Source organism: Gossypium arboreum, chromosome 7 (assembly GCF_025698485.1).
Source record: "Gossypium arboreum isolate Shixiya-1 chromosome 7, ASM2569848v2, whole genome shotgun sequence".
In the NCBI taxonomy this organism is placed as follows: domain Eukaryota; kingdom Viridiplantae; phylum Streptophyta; class Magnoliopsida; order Malvales; family Malvaceae; genus Gossypium; species Gossypium arboreum.
The window spans coordinates 969,411-990,989 of record NC_069076.1 but is presented as its reverse complement, the minus strand read 5'-3'; the positions used below and the strand labels follow the sequence as shown (position 1 = coordinate 990,989).

Below are 21,579 nucleotides of genomic sequence, written 5' to 3'. Positions count from 1 at the left end.
TTAAAAATTGATCTTGTACATCAGTGTGAGGTTTCTATAGATGTTTTATTATTTCATCAACTATCTCAATTTTTAACAATAAAAATAGATAAAATATTTAACAAAAATGATCAGTTTGCTCTTTGATCTAACATATAATGATTTTTTTAAGTAAATGAGACAAAATACAATTTAACTCTTAATACAATAATCTTCGTAGTACTTTTCCTTGAGAGAACTAAAATTAGATTTGATTTTATTAATTTTGTTTTTTATAAATTATTAATTTTGGTACTTAAATTTATTAAGTTGAGTTAAATTAAATTAGAAATTATATTTTTATTATATCAACAAGAAATCAAGATCTGAGCCTAAAATTGAAAATAAGTTTACTTTAATATTAAAATTAAGTTAAGGATGCATTGAATTACAAAAAAAAAATTTAAGGACTTAAAAAATTGTAGTAATTTAAGGGTTTTTTTTAAAGGAAAAATTATTAATTCATTCAATGAATAAGACCATACAATTCGAGAGGAAAAATAACAAACACCCGTTGTACGCATTGAAGAATAAGTTCCATCAACACAACAAAAGCTTCAGCTTCAGAATCAATAGAACATTATGGCACATTGACAATTAACTCTATCACAACTCAAGCGCAATATATCAGGGATAATTACAAGCACTTAATACAATTATAATAATTTAAGAACTTTTTTACTATATTAATCTAACAATATATACATATCTACGTACTTTGTTTGTTAGTTACTCACACTTAATTCCGAATAACATAACTAGTTTCGTCCACGTACGTACTTAAATGTCGGAAAAATATTAATCATTTAATTTCTTAATCATGTTTTTTTCTTCTTCTTTTTTTTTACAACTCAACACACTGGTTAGACCAAATTACTTCTAAATACGCACGCACTAGTAACACGCAATTCTTGATGCTCAACCCCATGGTGTTGTATTGCTATTAGTACGTGCTCTTTATAAGTATTCTTTTGTGCTACGATTTAAAAATAAGATTAGAGATTAAAACCATTAGACCATCAATTCTTAATTTATAGTTAATTTAATAATAGTTAATTAATTAATAAATTAAAATTTATAAAAATTAAAAATTGATTAAAAAAACCAATTTGACTGTATGTTTTTCCTATTTTTTTTTTTTATCAATTTTGTATGATTTACTCAAAAGCCAATTCAATTCGCATACGTAAACTGATATTCCTACCAATTCTTAGATATGATGCAGTACATACATGGATGATGTAGCTGAAGCTGGGCTTAGACTAGGATGTCTAATAAGGCCAAAGTACGCAAAGCTCAACTAAAAGCATATGAACAATATAATGAATTAGATTTATTTATTGATGTTTGTTTTAACCTTTGAAATTTTGGAATAATAACATACATAACACTTTATATATATATATACATTTTTCTATAGCAACAATAATTTTTGTTAGGGAATCGATTCTTTTGGGAGAAATCTTTTAAATATTTCATTAACAATCTAAGGTATTGTTTATTGAGAAGAAATTTTTGTAGTTGAGAAGTTCGATTCTTAACATTTCTTTGAAATTGCTTACTCAATACCTTTTTTACCAAAATATTTTACGTGGGGTGTAATTTTTATGTAACCATCATTATACCCACTATTTGTATGACATATCTCGTGTTATCCACGTTCAAGAAACCTCTCTTATTTCCATCATTCACTATTTTAGCAAGTTCATTCACCGTGATTCTCTGTTTTTTTAATTTGTAATGTTTTTTCACTAAAACAAAAGAACGTTTTATAAATCTTAACTATCAAAAATTAAATTATTTTTTAAAAAAAAATTAATTGATGAGTAAGAAATAATCAATTACTGCAGTGGCAAACTATATTTATCAAACGCAAATAACAATGATTGATGAAATAGTTAATACCTGACTCAAAAGCTATATATAAATTAGTTAAGTGTATTGATAACGCACGTTATATTGCTAAAAGAGAACGTAAATTGAATTTTAAAAATAACATTATTAAAAAATAATCATAAATTTTAAACATAAACAATATAAAATATATCTAAAGAATACTAAAAATTCTATATCTAATCTTCTCAGTTATCACCTTAATCTAAAAGGCACTAATGATTCACCAAATTCAACCCACTTTTTAGGGTTCTAGAATGTTGATTCTTCCTTTATTAGAAGTATATAATGGTAGTTGATTTTTTATTTAGTCAATTGTCTCCTTTCTTTTCTCAAGAATGTGGAAGTCAATCTTTGAAAAGGAATGAAACTAGATTATTTATATATTTATATAAATTTATAAAATATATTACATAAATAGTTTATATTATTATTTTCTATCATTTTATATATATTTTAATGAATTATAAAAGTAGGACAAAATCCTAATAATAACATGATTCGAACTCAGACTATATATAACACGATAAATACTTTGATTATCATATCAACGTATTATGCGAGGCAATATTTTCTTTTATAGAAATGAAAGGCAACACTGAGTCAATTCTAGAATGGCATCACCCTTGCTTTACTGGTGGGCCTCGTTATTTTGACTAATACTTTGTATTTTGCTAAAATCTTAGACCATTTTGCCTCGTTTTCTCCACACACCACCACCAAAAAAGAAAATAGTAAATTACTTTTAAGGTCATTAAATTATTAATATATTTATATTTTAATTCATTCAATTTCAAAAACTTATAAAATTATTATTAAATTATTTGAAAGTTTCCATTTAAATCATTGGACTATTCAAAAGATTTTTATTTAAGCAGTTGAGTTGTTAAGTTTTTTTTTTTTAAAGTTTGGCTAGCGAGCTCTTAGTGATGATTTGACGATCAATACAATGAAGTAGTATCCATCAATGAGTAAAGAACATACCTTAGATCTAAGCTGATCTAATGGTTAATGTTGGAGATTGAAGAAGAAAGTTATTAGGATTTTGGTTCTCAGATTTATGACATTAAAAGATGTTTCATGAAAAAAAAACTAAATTGTAAAAGGAGAGCAGAAATGAGAGCTTTCGATTGGTGTAAGCAGTGTGAATAGAGAAGACCATACAGCAACGACTTTAACAATTCAGGGACTTAAATGAAAATTTTAACTAAATTAGTGATTATTTTGTAACTTTTTTAAGTTGAGTGACCAAAACATAAAATAACTAATAATTTAGTGACTATTAATGTAGTTTACCCAAAATAAAAAGGAAAAAAAAAAACATTAGAAGACGTACTACCGAATCTTTGATTTTTATTAGCACTCAATTTTGGACGGAATATAAATAAATATGTTTAATAGACGTCAAATTATTATGTTTATATTTATGGTATGTTTTGTAAGAATATTATTTTTCAAAATATTAAATTTTTATTTATTAATTTTTAATGGTTTGTTCTCACAAAAGGGTAGGATAATTTTTTTTAGGGATTTTTTGGATGGATGTCTATCTTTTGTGCAGAGTATTTAATTTTTTTTTTGTCTCACACTACAGTATCTAATTTTAATGTCATCGTTGCTTCTACACTAATCGCAGGTAAATACACTACCCATCTAAAGGGACCCTTAATTATTTTGAATATTATTTTAATAGAAATTTGTTTTTTAATTTTTAACTTAAATTTATACTAATAATAATTATGTAATAATTCATTATTTTCTTATATTAATATACTAAATAACTAAATTTGACATATTAATTTTTAATTTAGTTGTACTTATATATACTTATTTTAAATAAGATAAACTATAAAAATAGTCACTTTTGTTTGTCTCAGATTACATTTTAGTCATTTATGTTTGAAATATTACGTTTTAGTCACTAAGTTATCGTTTTGTTACGAATCCATTACCTTCCTAACGGTAGCCCTGTGTGGCAGTCTAAATGAGTTTTAAATGACAATTTGAATGTCAAGTTGCTGGGATGAAATTATGTTTTTAATTAAATAAATTTAATTTAAAGAGCCATGTGGGACATCCAAGTTGGCATTTAAAACCCATTTGGATTGCCACATAAGACCGCCGTTAAGGAGGTAATGGAGTTTAACGGTAGAGTGACCACTTTATAACAAAACGATAACGTAAATGGCTAAAACGTAACATTTCAAATATAAGTGACTAAAATGTAATATAAGGTAAACAAAAGTGACTATTTTTAGAGTTTACCCTTTTAAATATTTTATATAATGTTATTTAACATACGAAAATAATAATGAAAAAAAATAAAATGAAGAAATCATTTACATAAAAATTCATTGTGAAAAACATTTTATTATTTCTTTCAAAAAAATCGATAAAAAGATTTTTTATAGCCATTATTACGTGGCATTGTAGTATTTGTGGAAGGACAGGTTCATATTAATTAATGGTGTGAACTATCTGTACTATAGCTTTACCCAACCTTCTTTGGCTTATATCTATAATTATTGTTGACAAATGTGCTCAACTACCCACCCAATCCAACCTTCTTGATCATATGCTTTGGATTTTCTTTTATTGGATAATTTAATATTTAAAAATATAAAATATGTTACCTTCAAAAAATGAAAAATATTTAAATTTGAAATATAAGTAAAAAATAATTGACTGTAATTATTTTATTTACTAATAGGTAAAAAATCACAAATAAAATTACCAGAATTAAGTAAGTGTCTCTTATTTTAACCATTAAGACTTCGATCCTCATTCGAGATAAACTAAAGTTTTAACCACTATTCGAAGTAAATTTTGACAAAAAAATACCTTAATTTATATAAATTTTAATTAATATTTTTAAAATAAATAAATTAAAAATAATTAATTATATAACAGAAAAGAATAGTAACCAAAGTTTGCGGGAATTAATAAAATTATAGAAATATAAGATGAAATAAATAAAAAAGTTTCAACAAAAAACAAAAATATTGTAAAATACGGCGGCTGGTAAGAAATGTGGGCTGATAGTTGGTGAGCAATATAAAAAAACTGCTTAAAACCCAGAAAAATTTGATACCCATTTCTCAAAACTCAACACAAAATCTAACTCTCTCTTCAATTCCAAGGTTTCATTTCTCTCTCAATTCTGCTTTTTAAGGGGGTTTTTTTTACTGATATGGGTCCTTCATCCTTGTACTATAAGGAAAAAGCCTTTTTATTGAGTTTAATTTGATTGATTGTTTCATTTTATTTGAATTCTGATTTGGGTTTTTGGCTTTTTCATGTAAATTTTGTTTCTTTCTGGGATCCATGTAATACGTTTTTTTTTTTGGGGATAAAACTGATGAAAGACAAAGAATATTGATTTCATGTCCTTATCAGTTGAGTAAAATAAATAAATTTTCTGTTAAGCTTTAATTGTTCCTCTAGTTTTGGGTTAATCTAATAATTTGGTTTAGTGTAGGATTTGAAGAATTCTTTGATTAAAGTTGAGGCCAAGTTAAAAATTGACTACATATATAGTTCCTTTCAATTCTGGGATCTTTTTGCTTACAATATTCATGTTTTTTTTTTTTTTAAATACAGATCAGATTCAAACAAAGGTTATAAGATGGGATCAGGTGAATGGTGCCTTCAAAAAAGAGATAGTTTAAGGAGTGATTCATTTTCAGGCAATGAGAATGTGCCTGAAACTGGTTGTCTCTCAATAATTGTTCTTGGTGCCTCTGGTGATCTTGCCAAGAAGAAGACTTTCCCTGCGCTCTTTCATCTTTATTGTCAGGTTAAGTGCTATTTTCATTGATTTTCTTTATTAGAATCAAATTGGAATTTGATCTTTGTTGAAATGCTGAACATAGATGTTTTGTATGCAGGGATTTTTACCACCAGATGAGGTGCACATATTTGGCTATGCAAGGACTAAGATTTCGGATGATGATTTAAGGAACCGTATTCGTGGGTAAATTCCATCATTTGCTCTACTTCTATGGTTTGTTCGCACTTTGGCTGAAATAACGTCACTCACTGTTTGTTTTGCAGGTATCTTGTCAATGATAGAAGTGCTTCACCCTCAGAAGACGTGTCAAAGTTCTTACAGCTGGTTAGTACACGGCTTGGTTATATGTTTACGACACTTAAATCATATGTTTGGTGGATGGCTTTAATGAACAGTTGCTAATGTGTGTGTAGATTCAATATGTAAGTGGGTCATATGACGGAGCTCAGGGCTTTCAGCTATTAGACAAGGAAATCACAAAGCATGAAATCTCAAAAAGTAGCCAAGAAGGGTCATCTCGGAGACTCTTTTATCTTGCACTTCCACCGTCAGTGTATCCATCTGTTTGTAGGATGATCAGGAAATATTGCATGAATAAATGTAGGTATTTCTTTCCCGAGAATAATCGTGTTGGAACATATATAATTTAGATGATTTGCAGAGCCTTCGTGAAGGAATAATTTCATATTATATGATTTTTTTTTCCAGCTGATCTTGGCGGCTGGACTCGGATAGTTGTTGAGAAACCATTTGGTAAAGATTTGGACTCTGCAGAGCAACTAAGTTCTCAAATCGGAGAGTTGTTTGATGAACCACAAATCTACCGTATTGATCACTATTTGGGAAAGGAATTGGTCCAGAACCTGGTAATGAATGTGTAAAACAAGTGATTTTTGTTTCTTGCTTTTTTTAGCAGATTTGCTCATGTCTTGCTGTATGTCACTTGCAGTTGGTACTTCGTTTTGCTAATCGCTTCTTCTTGCCCCTTTGGAATCGCGACAACATTGATAATGTACAGGTGAGGATCCTTCTATTGTGGATGTTACACAAATTGCTATGCAGAATGTATTGCACCGTTGATTACTTTAGGATATGCCCTAGAGGCTGAGTGTGATAGCCGTCTGATAGGGCTTTGTTAACTTTCAAGTCATAATATTCCTTTTATTTATTTTTTCCTCTTTTTCTTCTGTCAGATTGTATTCAGAGAGGATTTTGGAACTGAGGGTCGCGGTGGATATTTTGATGAATACGGGTATGATTCATAGCACTTATTTAAGGTCCTCTTTGTATAGGAAAATTTATGAAGAATCATCCATAGTTCCACGTGACATCAAAGAAGACATGTTAAGTATATGCATTCTCAGTTGTTTTTCCTTTGTGTTCTTTGTGCAGAATTATCCGTGATATTATCCAAAACCACCTATTACAGGTAACGTGATTACTAAGCTCAACCGGATGTCATATGGTTAAGAATGCTGCCTTTGCATCATTTGAAGTGTGCATAATTGGAATTTTCTTAAGTTAGGAATATCATTTCTCACAATTTATGCAAGTAAAAGTACCATGGAGGCCTTTATATTGGGATTTAGATTGCATATTGCCCCCTTTACTCAAAAAATGGGCAAATTAGTCCCTGCATGTTAGATCAAAGAGCAAACTGGTCCTTTCTGTTAAAAATTTCATCCATTTCTACTATTAAAAGTTGGTGTGGTATATCATGTGTACTTGATACTAACGTACAAGGACTAGTTTTTAATAGTAAAAATGGATAGAATTTTTAACAAAATGATCAATTTGCTCTTTGATCTAACGTGCAAGTTACAGAAGTAAATAGGAGAAAATGCAATCCAACTCCTAGTACAAGGGCCTCCATGATACTTTTACCATTTATGTGTGATCTGTGCTTCTATTAATTTAGTTAGGTTATATGCTGCTACTAGTGGCAAAAAAGAAGTTCCTTAAATCACGTGCTCGTTTTGTTTTCTGAAGCTATTATGTTTCTTGATGCCTTTGCCCAAAAGGAAACCTAAACAAGCAAAAACAAGTTAAAAGGAAGAACATGCTATGTACCAGTCCGTTAGCCAACTTCACTTATTTATTGACTTCATACCAACTGCAGGTTCTTTGTCTTGTTGCTATGGAGAAGCCTGTCTCTCTCAAACCCGAGCACATTCGTGACGAGAAAGTGAAGGTGTGCATCTTTTAGGTTAGGTGAACTAAGCCGGTGCTTTCTTTGCTATATGTTGATTATTATATGAACCCAGGTTCTTCAATCTGTACTTCCGATTAAAGATGAAGAGGTTGTACTCGGACAATATGAAGGTTACAGGGACGACCCAACAGTTCCCAACCACTCAAACACTCCCACATTTGCAACTGTTATTCTCCGTATACATAATGAAAGATGGGAAGGTAATAGACATGCATCATTTTGTTTGTTTAGGTGGCTCAGCCCTTGAATTATCTGAATAACTTATTCGGAATTTGATTGTTTCACGTACTTCTTCATTTGGATCGACCAAATAATGAATTTGTATTTGAATTTCTCTTTAGATTTTCTATTTTCACTTGTCGGTTTGTTTCCAGGTGTCCCGTTTATTCTAAAGGCAGGGAAAGCATTGAATTCAAGAAAAGCAGAGATACGTGTTCAATTTAAGGATGTTCCTGGTGATATATTTAAATGTATGACAGCATACCTTTAAGATTATTTATAACTTTGCTTATATTATTGCTTGCATCTGTTTTTGAGTAATGCAATGGACTTGAAACGTGTTTGAAGTGTCCTAAACTTTTAATCAGCCTTTTGCTTAAATTTTATTGCCTTTATTTTTAGGTCAAAAGCAAGGGAGAAACGAGTTTGTCATACGCCTGCAACCTTCTGAAGCCATGTACATGAAGCTAACCGTGAGTTCACTAATCTTATTGTGTCCATAATTCTACGAGTTTGGATCTTCCTGCTTGTGTTTCATTTATGCTTCGTAATGTACTGAGTATTTATACTATTTCCGGTCTAATTATTGCTAGATATATGTTTGTTTAAGATACATTCAGAAGTAATGATCGTACGTGAGGCTACTCGTTTGTGGTGACTTTTGTGCACTGCTGAGCACCAATCTTGTATACTTGATGCCCCTTTTTTGTGTTATCAGATTTTAGAAACATGTATATGAATTTTCTCGATTTTACGGAAATCCATGACCGCGTTCTACAAAAACTGCTCATATAGCCGACATCAAGCAATAAGACCTAGCTTTATCGGTACTAGAATTTACTACATGCTTATGTATTGACCTGCATTTTGTGACTGCTGCAGGTGAAGCAGCCTGGTCTCGAGATGTCAACAGTGCAAAGTGAACTAGATTTGTCATACAGGCAACGCTATCAAGGTGTTACGATCCCAGAGGCTTATGAACGTCTTATACTCGACACGTATGATCCTATATTTACTTTTTCTGCTTTCAAATGAATGCAATGATTTTCATCCGAGCGTCACAACTGAAATATTGTTATTGTTGTCGTACAGGATAAGAGGTGATCAGCAGCATTTTGTTCGCCGGGACGAGTTAAAGGTAAGGATCCTTGTGTACTTCCAATCAAGATAAGTTATATACGGTAATTGCAAACTAAAATTGTTGATACTGCTTATATAATCAGGCGGCATGGGAGATATTCACGCCTCTTCTACACAGAATCGACAACGGTGAAATGAAGCCAATTCCATACCGAACAGGCAGCCGGGGTCCTGCAGAAGCAGATGAGCTCTCGGCTAAAGCCGGTTATGTTCAAACACATGGTTATATTTGGATTCCTCCCACCTTATAGAAACATTATATATATCTATATATATATATATATATAGCTTTGCGGTATCCTATCACCATTGCCATTGAAAGAAGTTGAGGTTTGTAACAGATACAATAAAATGCTAAGCCTAAGAGCTTTGTAACTTTTCCCTTTAAATCATGTTTGGAACACTTATATAAAGGGTCTTTCCTTGTTATATTTACAACTTAATTCTATTTTGGTTCAAATCTCATTTGAATTCGATTCGGTAATTATGATACCACCATTCTAATTATTTTACTCACATTTGAGGTTATAAATTATCAAGTTTTATAATTGAGTTGAGATTTTTTTAAAATTTTTCCAAGTAAACGAGTTTAATAAATTTGAGTAATTTGGTTTAGGCAAATATACTAAATAAGTGATTCTAACTTTTTTTATATATTATTATTTAAGTATCTGATTGAATTGGTGTCATGAGCTAATTGGGTATCAATTTATTTCAGAAAATTACAAAAATTCTTTTTATAATTAAAATATGTTATATTATTTAAGAGTATTTTAATATAGTAAAATAAAAATTTTACATGAGATCGGATTTGAACCTATACTATTTACATCAATAAAACATTAACTTTATTTTAATATAATATTTACATTTTAATTATATTATGCAAATTTTATTACCTTCATCATTTGGATATATTGATGAAGTTAATTGAGTTGATGTTTCAAGTCACTTGACACTAACTCAAGATTGATGACAAAACTATGATAAACAATTGTAGTACATTTAGTATTCTTAGAATGATATATTTATGTGTTTAAATTTCATTTTACTCATAATTCAATATTTATTTAATTTTAATATTACATATTTTATGTGTTATTATTCATTATATGTTATTTTTAAACTAACATTTATATTCTAAAACCGTAATTTTATATAAAACCGTAATTTTATATGTGATAAAATTTCCTGATTTTTATTTAAAAACTCTTTGTACACTCAAATAAGTCTTTAAACATCAATTGATATGTTAATATTTAGGGTAAACTACACCTAAGGTCATTAAACTAGTACGTTTTATGTTTTGACCACTTAACTTTAAAAAGTTACAGAATGGTCATTAAACTATTAGAAAGTTTTAATTTAAATCATTGGGCTGTTAAAATCGCTATTATATGATTTTCTCTGTTCGCATTTGTTGCACAAATTGAAAGCTCTCATTTCTCATTCTCTTCTACGATTCCATATTTTTTTTTTCATGAAACAACATTGAATGTCACAAATTTGAGAACCAAAATCCAAATAAATTTCTTCTTTGATATTCGATTCCAACCGTCATATCGACTTGGATTTTAGTTATGATATTCTATTCATCAATGGGTATTGATCCACCGTATCGATCGTCGAATTGTTACTTAAAACTCGCCAGTCAAACTTTTTTTAAAAAGAAAAAAAGAAACCTACCAATTCATTTACTTAAATAAAAACTTTTGAATAATTCAGTGACTTAAATAAAATTTTTTGAATAGTTTAATGACCATTTTATAACTAAAAACTTTAATGTTGCGACATTTTTGGTAGAATTAAAACATCTTCTATGTCCATTTTACGATCCATGAAGACTAATTCACTTAGGGATCTATGGCTACCCCACCCAACAATGTTTTATCCAAGGACATGCGACTAATTGTCCTTATTGTCCACTTTAGAAATTGATAAGGATTAAATTGTTCTAATTTGTTTAGAGAGATAAATTTGCTCAATATTAGAGTTCAAAGGGGCCAAAAAGGTCATTTTATCTAAAAATTACTATATGATCACTAATGTTGTCAGTTTGTTATATTATACTCATTGAATCATTAACTGACGTCGACGGTGTGACTACAATCTAATGTAAAATGAACATTTAATGTTCTTCTCAATTCTCATGCTCCTAAAAATAAGGACCACCCAAAAATTCAAGATAATAATTTTATCATTTTTCATTCTTTTAAAATTAACCCTAATATAAGTGTTTAGGGTTAAAGTTAATATTATGCCAATTCTAAAAGCTATTAAGTTATCTTTCTGTTAGTAATTTAATGGTAGGTGATCAAAGAAGAAAAATCAAATAGTTAGGTGACTATTTTGTAACTTTTCATAGTTGAGTGACTAAAAAGGAAACTTACCAATAGTTGAGTAACTAGCAGTGGAATTTACCCAATCTTTAGTATAAAACAATTTATTGGTATTAATTAATTAAATTAAATTAAATTAAAATTGTGAAAATCAGGACCTAAAATTAAATTAAACTCCACCCAAAGGGACTAGGTCCCTAATTGGCGAAGAATTTCTTCTCCCTTGTTTCTCTCCTCCTCCTCTTTTCCCTGTTTTAAGCAAACTCTGTTTTCTTTCTCTCTGCATTGCTCTTTCCTTTATAAAAACTTAAAGCTTTTTTTTTTAATTCTTTTTATCTCTCCTCATTCAGATTCTCTCATTATTATAGTAATCTTTCAACAAAAAATTGATTTTTCCCTCTTCTCAAATCCCTTGTTTTTCTTCTGTTTTCTCTTTCACATTACCTTCAATTTCACCAAATTTGTTAAAAAAAAAAAAGAAGAAAGAAAACCCTTTTTTTTTTTTAGCTTAGTTTACCCTCCTTTATTAGGTTGTTTTTACAAGGAAAAAAAAAACTCTACAGAAAATCAGGTAAATTTATGTTTTTATATATTGTTTTATCACCTGAAATAATGGGTTTGTCTTGTATTTTGATTATACTTTTTATTTTGGTTTGTTGAATCAGGTTGCCTGAGTTTAGGGTTCTTGATAGAGGGTTCTTTTTAATTTTTCTTGGTTTTTATTGGTGATTGAATAATAAAAATAAAATAAAATAAAATAAAAGAGAGAATGGCTTTGAATTGGGATGATTTTGAGAATTCTTGGAGTTTTTGGAGTTGCAGTTGGGATACTGAAATCTCAAGTGGCAACACTGAATCAAAAGGCTTTTATGAAGCTGTTAATGATGATATTATTGACAGATTGCCTGAAGATCCATTTGGTATGGAAATAAGGTCTACTTTTGCTGCAGCAATCACAGGTTGGTTTCAAGATTTTGAGAATGATTTATGGTCAGATTTCTGTATGTTTGGTATGGAAGATTATGCTGAAAAACAAATTGTTGATCAACAACAAATGTTTAAAGGTTTAAATTGGGTTTGTAATGGCACCATGAGTTTAAAACCTGATGAAAGTATCTCTAGTTTTTATGGTGATCAATCATCTTTCTTTAAAGGTGTGAATTGGGTTTGTAATAACTCTGAGATCAACGAAACATCGAACCCGGATTTTAATGGATTTGAGATTGATAATGGTGGAAGTTTTGTAACCAATGATGAAGTTAAAGGATTGAAGGATAGTAAGGAAGTTATTTGCAATGATAATGAAGGAGGTGAACCAAGTGATGCTTTGTTTTTCGCTCTTGGTTATCTCGGTGTTAAGGACCTACTTGTGGTCGAAAGGGTTTGTAGGTCTTTGAGGGATGCTGTTAGAAGTGATACTCTTTTATGGAGGAACATCCATATTGAACATTCTTTGAGTAGAAGGATTACTAATGATGCCCTTTTGAAATTAACTAATAGGGCTAAAGGCTCTCTTGAATACTTGAGTTTGGTTGGGTGTGTAAAGATTACCGATCATGGCTTGAAGTGTGTGCTCGAAAGTAATCCCAAGCTCACTAAGGTTAGTCCTCGTAGTGCAAGTAACAATAGATTCATTATCTATTTCATAGTTATAATGGTTATGCATTTATCAAATTGTATATATTTATTATTATATATGTATTTTGTGCAGCTAAGTGTACCAGAATGTACAGGCCTCAGTGTTGAGGGTATTTTATTCAATCTAAAAGCCTTTAAGTCTATCGGGTCACCAGGTATTAAACACTTAAAAATAGGTGGATGTTTCAGTGTAACTGAGGAGCAATTCAAGGAGTTAAAGTTTTTACTCGGTGCGGATAACTCGATACAATTGAGAGAGCAAAAACCACAATTTTTCCGTCAAGGTCAATTGCATTTTACTTGTGATGATGATAGGGTGATTGATATCGAGATTTGTCCTAGATGTGATAAACTGAAATTGGTTTACGATTGCCCCTCGGAGAGTTGTAGAATAACACATCACGCTGCTCAGTTGTGCAGGGCTTGCTTTCTTTGCATTGCACGGTGTTTCCGTTGTGGTTGTTGTTTTAAGCATTGTGATTATGAGGAAACGTTTACTTTAGACTTGCTTTGTTTTAATTGTTTGAAGCATATCTTTGGGAGTGAAGAGAACTCGGATGTGATCAGTACCTCCTATGAGCTTTATTTTTATGGCTAATTTAGAAGTTCAATTCCCCTTGTGCTACTGATTGTGGACAAAAATTTTGCACAACTTGAGCTTAGCTGGTCGTTATTGAATACTTGTACAAGTGTCCGGCAACGAAGTTTAACATAATCCATGCATGCGAGTTCTCTTGCATTTCCTATGTTTTCTTGGTTCATTGATCGAACCGAGATGTTTTGATCTTCTGAAGAACTGAGATTGGTATTGGATTACATCAAATAAACATCTCTTAAAAGCGGACGGTTTTATTGTTCAGATGAGATAAGACTGAGCATTGTCGGATCATTTGAGCCTTGTTCATGAGGAGAAGCAATATTGTCAAGTAGAAGAGAGGAGACTGGTCTGGATTTCGGATGGTATGTTCCTTGTTTTTCATTCTATTATGATTTGTCAACTTTCTATATATATATATATTTCATGGACAAATACTACTCAACTGTTCTCTTTTTTCCATTGATTCATATTATATAGGTCTAAATTATAATGATCCATGAACTAATATGAATTTAGTTGCTTGTTATTGCTGTTCAAATTTTAGATTTTTAAAGAAGCAATTGTTTGGGGGAATTTTTTTTCAAAGCAAGGTTTTGGGTTCAAGTATTTGTGCGATGGTGAGGAGTTTGGTACCTTTAAGGCAAGGTTCCGGGTTCATGTAATTGTGAGATGGTGAGGAGTTTGATACCTTTAAGCAAGGTTTCGGGTTCAAGTGTTCTATTGATGCATGTTTAGTCGAGTGGCGAAGGAAGGTTAGGTTCGAGTATTTGAGGTGGTGGGAGAGTAGTTTTCCATTTGATACTAGTTGCATCCAGGAGTTTAATGATACTTAAGCAAGATCTCGGGTTCAAGTATTTATGAGAGAATCGAGTAGTGAAGATTAAATTGGATCGGATCAAGCAATTCGTAATGACTTTTACTCGAAGGGTTTTTAACTATTTAAACTAACTAATTATACTATAAAAATAGAGAAAAATAAAATATATGGATTAGATTTGAAGTTTCAGCATAGCATATAGGCTAAACTCACAAAGGAACCCTATTTGTAAGTACCTAGGAAAGAAACTAAAAGAGTACTCCAAAAGAAATGATGATAACAATGAAACGACGTATTTTGGAAAGACTAAATCAGAGGCAAACATGTGTCTAGGAATAGTTAACAAATAAATATAACGATCGAAGAAAAGCCTCACCAAAGATTCGTCCCAACTTTATAACCCATCATTCATTTAGGGGCAATTGTTATCCTTTTTCCATATCATCCCTTTCCGTAACATCCGGTACACTAGAAGATAGAGGTTGACAACATTTGACCTCACGATCTTGCTAGGAGATTAGTTTTAACTTTGCCCTCATTAAATGTCGCATTATATAGGGTGGGCCCTTGCAATCTCCATACGATATATAGGTGCAGCCAAGCGTGAAACAAGAAGTATTGTTTAGAATAGTTATTGTTCACAACAAAGTTTTAGTTAAAACAATTGTCATCTAGTGTAGTTATCATTCGAGAACAGAACAACTAAAGTTTAAAACAACTATTGTTTAGAATGATGATGTTTTGAAAATGGTTATGTTTAAAATAACTATTATTTGGAACAACTTTTATTTAGAATAATTATGTTTTTTCGGAAGAGTTATTATTCAAAACAAGCTTTACCAAGAGAAATATTACTACAGAACAACTTTTTTTTGGAACAACTATGTTGAGAGCAACTCACATTTGGAACAAGTCAAAATAATTGTTTTTCAAGAACAACACTAATTTTGCATTTCAATAGATGTTCTGCGGAAGATATCTCACATAGTGTCACTTCACACTAAAATAAAAATAACCTCGAAATATGATAGAGTTCTTAGGTTGCCTTCACTTTTGGAATGTTTCAGAGAGCTGTGCTTGGTGAATCAAATATGGATATAGTTAATATGCTTCCTTTTAATCTTTTCCTGCAACATTGAAGTGTTTCCCCCTACTTCCAGAAACTTAGTGAACTCTTGTTCACTTTATCAACAACATCCCCAACAAAACCCTTTTATTTAATAGAAAAGAATCATTAATGCCTTTGTAATTGAAAAAAAAATCATTCATTACTTCTACTAATTGTCAGCTTTGTAATTCCTATTCTTGAGACATCATAAATAGGAGCTTTTAACAATTGGTAAAAGGAAATTTGGCACTTTCTTCACCTTACCAACCAATACCTGTCGTTGCACTCATTGTTACTGGATCTACTCCAATCTTCTTCTCTACCTTCTCTCGATACATCTCGTTCACTTATTTAAAACAATCTTCTTTTTTTATTGAAGAGCCTTTTACTGTAGGAAAGAGCTCCTACTAACACTTTTCAATCCATTACCTCCTTAGGCTTGACGATGCTTCGCCCTAGTCATCTCATATCAACTTGAACAATACAACTAGTTGGCAATTTACCACTCTACCTGTAACGCCTCAATTTTCGGGAATTCTGTGAATGTTGACAAAATTTCATGCTTTGATTTTGTCATTTGTGAGTGAAATTATGAAATAGGACCTATGTGAAAATGTTTGAAAATGTTATAGGCTAAATTGAAGTGGCCAAATAAATAGGAGTGCAAAATAGGAGGATTTGCATGATAAACCTCCCATTTTACATGAAGTGGCCAACCATCATGTTGTTGTAGACAAAATGTACACTTGATATCCATAATTTATGGTACAAATTGATACAGATTGATAATAGGTTAGGTAAATGTTCCATGATAATGGGTTAGGTAAATGTTCCATGATAATAGGTTAGGTAAATGTTCCATGATAATGGGTTAGGTAAATGTTCCATGATAATGGGTTAGGTAAATGTTTCATGATAATGGGTTAGGTAAATGTTTCATGATAAGAATATCATGTCTTTTGTATTAAAGAATTAAATGGATGAAATATGAAGTTTTATTAAAAGAAAAGGGTGAAAAGAACAAAGTTTTGTCCATCTTTGTTCATCATAGCTGAAAGTTAGAGAAGAGAAAGGAGAAGAGAAAGCTCTTGAGTATTCGGTCATTAGGAGGAGGAAAATTGAAGGTAAGTTCTTGGTACCTTGCTTCTATTTTGAGGTTCATGAGTTCTTCTTGATTCTACCTTAACTCTTGAAGTATATTTTGATTTTTAGTTGTGTTGTGAGCATTTAGTCATGAATTAAAATGAAGGAAATGGTTGTTGTTTCATGTTCTTTTGATGAAAAATGGAAGATAGGTGAAGTTGAGCCAAACAAATGAACATGCATGTGCCTTAGATGCTAAAGGGAAAAATCGACTAACATGTTGTGCTTTAAAATGATGAAATGGAGATTATACTTAAGTAAAATCATAGATATGTGATGATTGATTGGTGATATACATGTTTAAATAACAAGCATGCAAGTTAGGTGTGAAAGAGTGATTTGGTAATAAATCTGCTTGGGACAGCAGCAATAACGTGACTTTAGAAAATTACCATAAATTGTGGGAGATGAATTAGAAGCTGAATAAATTATGTAATTAAAGCTTATTGAGTCTAGTTTCTAATGAAATAAACAAGAACATATTTTGAATTCTGTACAATGAGAAATTTGATTCGTAATGAAGAGTGGTCAAATTAGTCAAACAGTGAAACATGGGAAACTTTGAGAAAAATCTGGTATTGATTGGATAAACTAAAAATTCTGAAAATTTTATGGATAGAAGATATATGAGTCTATTTTCAGGGAAAATTAACGGAACTTGATTTGGAGTTTCGTAGCTCGATTATAAATGATTTAGTGACTGTTGCTCGGAAGACACTTGCGGTGAAATTATGATTATGTGGTAAACATTGACAAAAATTTGTTAATGGGTTGCTTATTGATTTCTTATAAGCTTACTATGATCTGTAGGTGTGGTTGGCGAATATTGTAAGGGATTAATCGTAGTTCGTATTTGAATAGTTAGATTAACGTGTTAGTAATCCAATTGTAGGCGGTTCGTGTGTGGATCTCGTCAGCATATCATCACAAACAGGTGTGTAATTAACACCCTCTTTCTTAGTCTGGATCGGCAAAAGTCGAAAAGCCGAAATGCCGAAAACCGGTATTTTGTAGATTTGCGAGTGTGCGAATGCTCGTGAGGTAAATCGATTAATGTTTTTGGTAACCTGCAAAATTTGGACTGCAAAGTGCATGATTTCTGTACCCTCGATATTTTTGGGCTTAATGGGCCAAAATTGGAATGATGGGCCAATCGGCCCAATTGATAAGAACCCTCGATGCGTGATTCTGTTAGTACGTGAAAAGTAGGAATATGCATGAAAAACCCTAAAATAGATAAATTAGTGAAATACCTTTAAAAGTGAAAATTTACGCTTTTACCCTAGTAGATAAATTACCAAATACCCCTAGGGTTAAATTGACCTAAATGCATGTTTGATTGTTGTTATTTATTGCATGCCATGTTGTTATTATCGATGCATGGGATTGGGATATTGACGAGGAAGTCTTGAAAGTGGCTTGTCCACATCTTGGAGGCTTTGCCTCAATTCTTGATAATCGAGCAAGCAAGGTCAAGAATGTGGAGTGTTAAATTTGGGTGGGTTGAGCTATTCCCACATGGAGTGTATGGCTGGTATGGGTGAAGTGTAGTGGTTGGTGGGTTGAGTAGTCTCCCCAAATGGGCTTGCATATGTTATTGATGTTGCATGTATTTCCAAATGGGCTTATGGGCCATACTGTTATCTGAATAAGGGGCTAAGGCCCAGTTTATTGTAATCTGAAAAGGGCTCTGGCCCAGTACCATTGTTACCTGAATGGGCTTAGGCCCAATGGGCTTGAGCTGACTTGGACTTTGAATGGATTTTCCTTACACACTGAGTTTCCCCAAACTCACCCCTTTTATTTTCATCCACGCAGGAAATCCCCAACCATAGTGGGCTTAGAGCTGTGAGGGAATTCGGAGTGGCCACTCGTTCTGAAAGTTTGATTTTCTTCTGGTGAACTGGACATCCTTTTATTTACGTTTGAAGTTTTTGGGCTTTTAAATGTAATAAGGCCGCTTAATTATTTTTGATGGTTTTAATATGTATTACTAAGATAGGTAATACTTATATTTAACTGTTGAAACTGGATAGCTTTAGGCGTTTTCAAAAACAACAGTTGATTTCAAAATAACACGACAACAAGCAAAGCTTCCGCAATGAAAGTATTTTTCAAAATTAATCACTTTTCCTAAAATGACTTAATCAAATCAGTTTTCCTAGAAATATCCATGACGTTAAGGTGTGGCAATGGCGGTATGCATGTCTAGGATTGGATCCGAAGGAGCTTGGTACTTAAGCGATCGATGGACTCACCACCTCTTTTAGGTTTCCTACGGTGCATGACTTCCATTCACTTTAACCCTTAATGAATTAATCTTTTGAACATCAAGTACGATTTTCTGGACTTAGAATGGAAAATTTTTTTTTTTTACTTTTTTGATGTGGCATGCCCGATCCGGCTATAACTTCTGGGCCGGGTTTGGGGTGCTACACTACCTCCTGTACCTGTAGAGTAGAGTACTTGAGGATTAAGACTCATGCCCAACTAGTCTCCCTCTAAATACCCTTTCTTTTATGATCAAAGGAGGAGGATGAACATGCCTAAACTTTCACCTTTAGTTGCTCTCTGCATCACCTACGATGTGAGCCACTATCTCAATCAACTCAACACATTATATAACTAAAGTTTTTATAACATGTAAATTGTATTATTAAAAAAAACATTTTATTTGGTTCTATGGCTTAAAACTAGTGTAGAATTATATTTGATTCCTCCAAAATTTAATTGTACAACATTTATTACTATTACCATAATTTTTCTACATTTTTTTGTTAATCAAACGTATACATTTACATTAGCTATTTTCTTAGGGTCTGTTTGAACAACACATTACAATTGAATGAAAGTATAATTGTTGAAGTAGTAATTACAAAGAATTGTAATTCACTAGACATGTTTGCTAACACAATATAATTACATCGTAATTCCTATGTAATGGTTGGTAGTACAAATTGTAATTGCATAATTGCATAATTGCTAATTACATCATTTATATTTTTAAATATATTAATTACTATAAAAATATTAGTATGATTAAATAATTTTTAAACAAGTAACAAAAATTAAAATAAAATCATCATATGTATTATTTTAGTATAAAAAGTAGTTGATAATATGATTACTAATAAAATAATCTGAAAAATAAGTATAATATGTAATTTTATCTAATTGTTTCAGTGCATATTTGTTGTGTTATTCCTTGTTTAATATTATCAAGATCTCTCTCTTTCACGTACTTTTTGAAGTATGAATCATTCCAAATCCGCCTATGAATGAAACTATGAAGTATGCAATATGCTAGTACGATCCAAACCTTATCTTTTTTTTTTATCTTATACTAAGGTGATGTTAATATGAAAAATATATTTTTAGAACAACAAATTTCCTCTAACCACGTTTCAAAGCCTTGATTGTCTCAAAGTAAAAAGTTCGCGAACCGTCTTTGATGCTTGTGTCTAACTCCGTTTTCTCAAATTGTATCATACTATATAATTATTGGGTTCAATGTGCAAATAGCATGTAGCTTTAATCATAAAAAATATATACAAACTTAATTTGGAGAAAGAATTATGTTAAGTTACTACTTTTTTTTATAATATGTAAATTAAGTAAAAATAATATAAAATTTATAATATATAATCTTTATAGAAATTTTAAAGTATCTAATATCTATCATAACACTTCATGAATAATATATATTTTTGTTATAAATTTATAGTTTTTTTTACAAATAAGAATATTATTTTTATAATATATAGCATGGACTCGTAAATATGTTATATCATTAACCATAACTTTTATAGATAAATACATTATAACATTTCTATGACATGTAAATTATATTTTATAATATTTTTGCTATAACTTTAAAAAGTTTAAGATTTAAATAATATATATTTTTGTTATAAATTTATAAAATACATATAAATTAGTTTTCGATATCATTTTAAGATTTATAATATAATAAATCTTTGGCCATAATCAAGGACGAATCCAGATTTTACTCTAAGAGGGCAAAACTTCTATCCGAACAATATTTTTTAATGTAAAAAGTGAAAATTTTTCTCGTGTTTTTTCTTAATGTTTTTTTTTTAAAAATGTGGATGATTTAACTGTAAAAATTTAAAAAATCACACCATATAAAATTAAATATCTCTTACCAATTTGCAAAAAAGAATAATTAATAATATACTAAAAGTTTGATAAATATTATTATAATTCAAAAATTATATTTAAAAAACTTAACCTTTCTCAATACTAGTTATCCTAAATTGCACCCTCTGCTTTTTCATAAGATTGAACTCATCAATTATACAATCTGCTGAAAATTCTCGAGCTATCTTTTTTTCGATGTATGCCACCAAGTAAGTTAAAAGAAAATCATCCCCCATTCTGTTGCGAAGTCTTGTCTTCACAATTTTCATAGCTAAAAATGCTTGTTCGGTTATTGTAGTAAACACAGGCAGAGTTAGCACAAGACGAATAATTTTATCAAGAAGAGGATAAATACTTGACTTATTTGTCTTAGCTAGCACTTGACACAATTCGGCAACTATAGAAGCTTTTTGCAACTTTGTGCTTTGACAAGCATTCAGTTGAAAATGCTCCAATTGAATCTTCATGTGTAGCTTTTCTTGCTTCGTAAAATCGCCCAGATA

General features: G+C 30.7%; 2 protein-coding genes across 4 annotated transcripts; both read left to right on the top strand.

Moving 5' to 3' along the window:
- The first annotated feature begins 4,838 nt into the window (after positions 1-4,838).
- On the top strand, positions 4,839-9,710 carry LOC108489820 (glucose-6-phosphate 1-dehydrogenase, cytoplasmic isoform). 3 transcript variants are annotated; one of them, XM_053030335.1, is made up of 16 exons: positions 4,839-4,956; positions 5,512-5,707; positions 5,799-5,884; positions 5,965-6,025; positions 6,115-6,301; positions 6,410-6,567; positions 6,651-6,719; positions 6,895-6,953; positions 7,094-7,130; positions 7,821-7,892; positions 7,966-8,113; positions 8,288-8,383; positions 8,535-8,605; positions 9,015-9,130; positions 9,225-9,270; positions 9,356-9,710. In XM_053030335.1, exons 2-16 carry the CDS (start codon positions 5,537-5,539, stop codon positions 9,521-9,523), a joined length of 1,545 nt encoding a protein of 514 aa, XP_052886295.1. In that variant the 5' UTR covers positions 4,839-4,956; positions 5,512-5,536; the 3' UTR covers positions 9,524-9,710. The 3 variants fall into 3 exon arrangements, with proteins under 3 accessions (XP_052886295.1, XP_017650008.1, XP_017650009.1); XM_017794519.2 differs by having other exon boundaries at positions 4,897-5,051; XM_017794520.2 differs by lacking the exon at positions 4,839-4,956 and adding an exon at positions 5,097-5,306.
- A 2,085-nt stretch (positions 9,711-11,795) lies between these two features.
- LOC108467430 (F-box protein SKIP14) lies at positions 11,796-18,943 on the top strand. Its single transcript, XM_053030504.1, has 5 exons — positions 11,796-12,182; positions 12,277-13,211; positions 13,323-13,533; positions 14,110-14,209; positions 18,734-18,943. Exons 2-4 carry the CDS (start codon positions 12,381-12,383, stop codon positions 14,154-14,156), a joined length of 1,089 nt encoding a protein of 362 aa, XP_052886464.1. The 5' UTR covers positions 11,796-12,182; positions 12,277-12,380; the 3' UTR covers positions 14,157-14,209; positions 18,734-18,943.
- Positions 18,944-21,579: the final 2,636 nt, after the last annotated feature.